The sequence below is a fragment of the Fulmarus glacialis genome, unplaced genomic scaffold, assembly GCF_000690835.1.
Source record: "Fulmarus glacialis isolate BGI_N327 unplaced genomic scaffold, ASM69083v1 scaffold16239, whole genome shotgun sequence".
Classification (NCBI taxonomy): domain Eukaryota; kingdom Metazoa; phylum Chordata; class Aves; order Procellariiformes; family Procellariidae; genus Fulmarus; species Fulmarus glacialis.
The window spans coordinates 1-2,144 of NW_009235329.1; the positions used below are offsets into that span (position 1 = coordinate 1).

At 57.6% G+C, this 2,144-nt stretch overlaps 1 protein-coding gene across 1 annotated transcript; it reads left to right on the plus strand.

Moving 5' to 3' along the window:
- Positions 1-18: 18 nt before the first annotated feature.
- Positions 19-2,095, plus strand: LOC104082757 (gamma-aminobutyric acid type B receptor subunit 1-like; the record flags this gene model as incomplete). The annotated part of the gene is made up of 2 exons (XM_009585995.1): positions 19-220; positions 1,907-2,095. Coding segments are annotated over 2 exons (391 nt in total), but the record flags the coding sequence as incomplete, so codon positions are not given.
- Positions 2,096-2,144: the final 49 nt, after the last annotated feature.

The following is a 2,144-nucleotide window of genomic DNA, read 5'->3' on the forward strand; positions in this document are numbered from 1 at the left end:
CCCCCCCACCCCCCAGGCTGCCAGATCATCCACCCGCCGCGGGACGGGGGGATCCGCTACCGGGGGTTGACCCCCGAGGAGGTGCAGAGCGTTCGCTTCCTCCCCTTCGACTACGAGATCGAGTACGTCTGCCGGCCCGACCGCGAGATCGTGGGGCCCAAAGTCCGCAAGTGCCAGCGCGACGGCACCTGGACCGCCATGGGCCACCCCAGCCGCTGCCGTGAGTGTCACCGTCACCATCTCTGGTCCCTGTCAACGTCCCCGTCCCCATCGCTATCCCCATCGCTGTTACTGTCACCATTATGGTCATGATCACCATTAGCATCACCATCCCCGTCACCGTCGCTATTGCCATCACCATCACCATCACCGTCCCATGACCATCCCCATCACTGTCACCATCTCCATCCCCATCAATGTCCCCACCCCCATCGCTATCCCCATTGCTGTTACCGTCACCGTCATGATCACCATTAGCATCACCATCCCCGTCACTGTCGCTATTGCCATCACCGTCACCATCCCGTTACCATCCCCATCACCGTCACCATCCTGATCACCGTTAGCATCGCCGTCGCCGTCACCGTCGCTATTGCCATCACTGTCACCATCACCGTCCCATGCCCACCATTGTCACCATCTCCATCCCCATCAATGTCCCCGTCCCCATCGCTATCCCCATGGCCGTCACCATCACCATCGTGATCACCATTAGCATCGCCATCCCCGTCACCGTCGCTATTGCCATCACCGTCACCACCACCGTCCCGTGACCATCCCCAGCACTGTCACCATCCCCATCAATGTCCCCGACCCCATCACTCTTACCGTCACCATCGTGATCACTGTTAGCATCGCCATCCCCGTCACCGTCGCTATTGCCATCACTGTCACCATCACCATCCCATGCCCACCATTGTCACCATCCCTGTCACCGTCACCATCTCCGTCAACGTCCCCATCCCCATCACTATCCCCATCGCTGTTATTGTCACCATCACCTTTACCATTGTGATCACCATTAGCGCCACCACCGTCACCATCCCCATCCCCATCATCTTCACTGTCACCTTCACCATCACCGTTACCGTCACCATCGTGATCACTGTTAGCATCACCATCACCAATCACTGTCACCGTTACCATCACTGTTAGAATCACCAATCCCCGTCACCATCACCGTTACCGTCACCATCGTGATCACTGTTAGCATCACCATCACCAATCACTGTCACCGTTACCATCACTGTTAGAATCACCAATCCCCGTCACCATCACCGTTACCATCATCATCACCCTTACCGTCACCGTGACCATCACCGTTACCATCGACATACCATCACACTTACTGTTACCATCACCGCTACCATCATCGTCACCGTTACCATCACCTTTACCATGACCATCACCGTGACCATCACTGCTACCATCACCCTTACCATCACCGTGACCATCACCGTTACCATCGACATACCATCACACTTACTGTTACCATCACCGCTACCATCATCGTCACCGTTACCATCACCTTTACCATGACCATCACCGTGACCATCACTGCTACCATCACCCTTACCATCACCGTGACCATCGACATACCATCACACTTACTGTTACCATCACCGCTACCATCATCGTCACCGTTACCATCACCTTTACCATGACCATCACCGTGACCATCACTGCTACCATCACCCTTACCATCACCGTGACCATCGACATACCATCACACTTACTGTTACCACCACCGTTACCATGACCACCACCGCTACCATCACCATCACCATCCCCAACCCCTTCACCATCCCCGTCACCAGCCCTCCCAACCAGCACCCGCTACGTTGGTAGGGGTCACCCTGGCAAGGGTGTGGGGTTGACCCCTCCCACTTTGCACCCACCCACCCAGTGAGGACCTGCCCCAAAATGCACCTGAGCTTGGAGAACGGGCAGGCGGTGGCACGGGCGATGGAGCGGGTGCCGGTGGAGGGGACGTGGACCGAGTACAGCTGCAACCCCGGGTTCCGCCTGGTGGGCAGCACCCGCAGTAACTGCACCAAGCTGGGGCGCTGGAGCACCCCCAAACCCACCTGCGAGCGTGAGTGGGGTCCCCAAAGGGTGGGAGGGGGCGTATGGGGGGGGCTGTG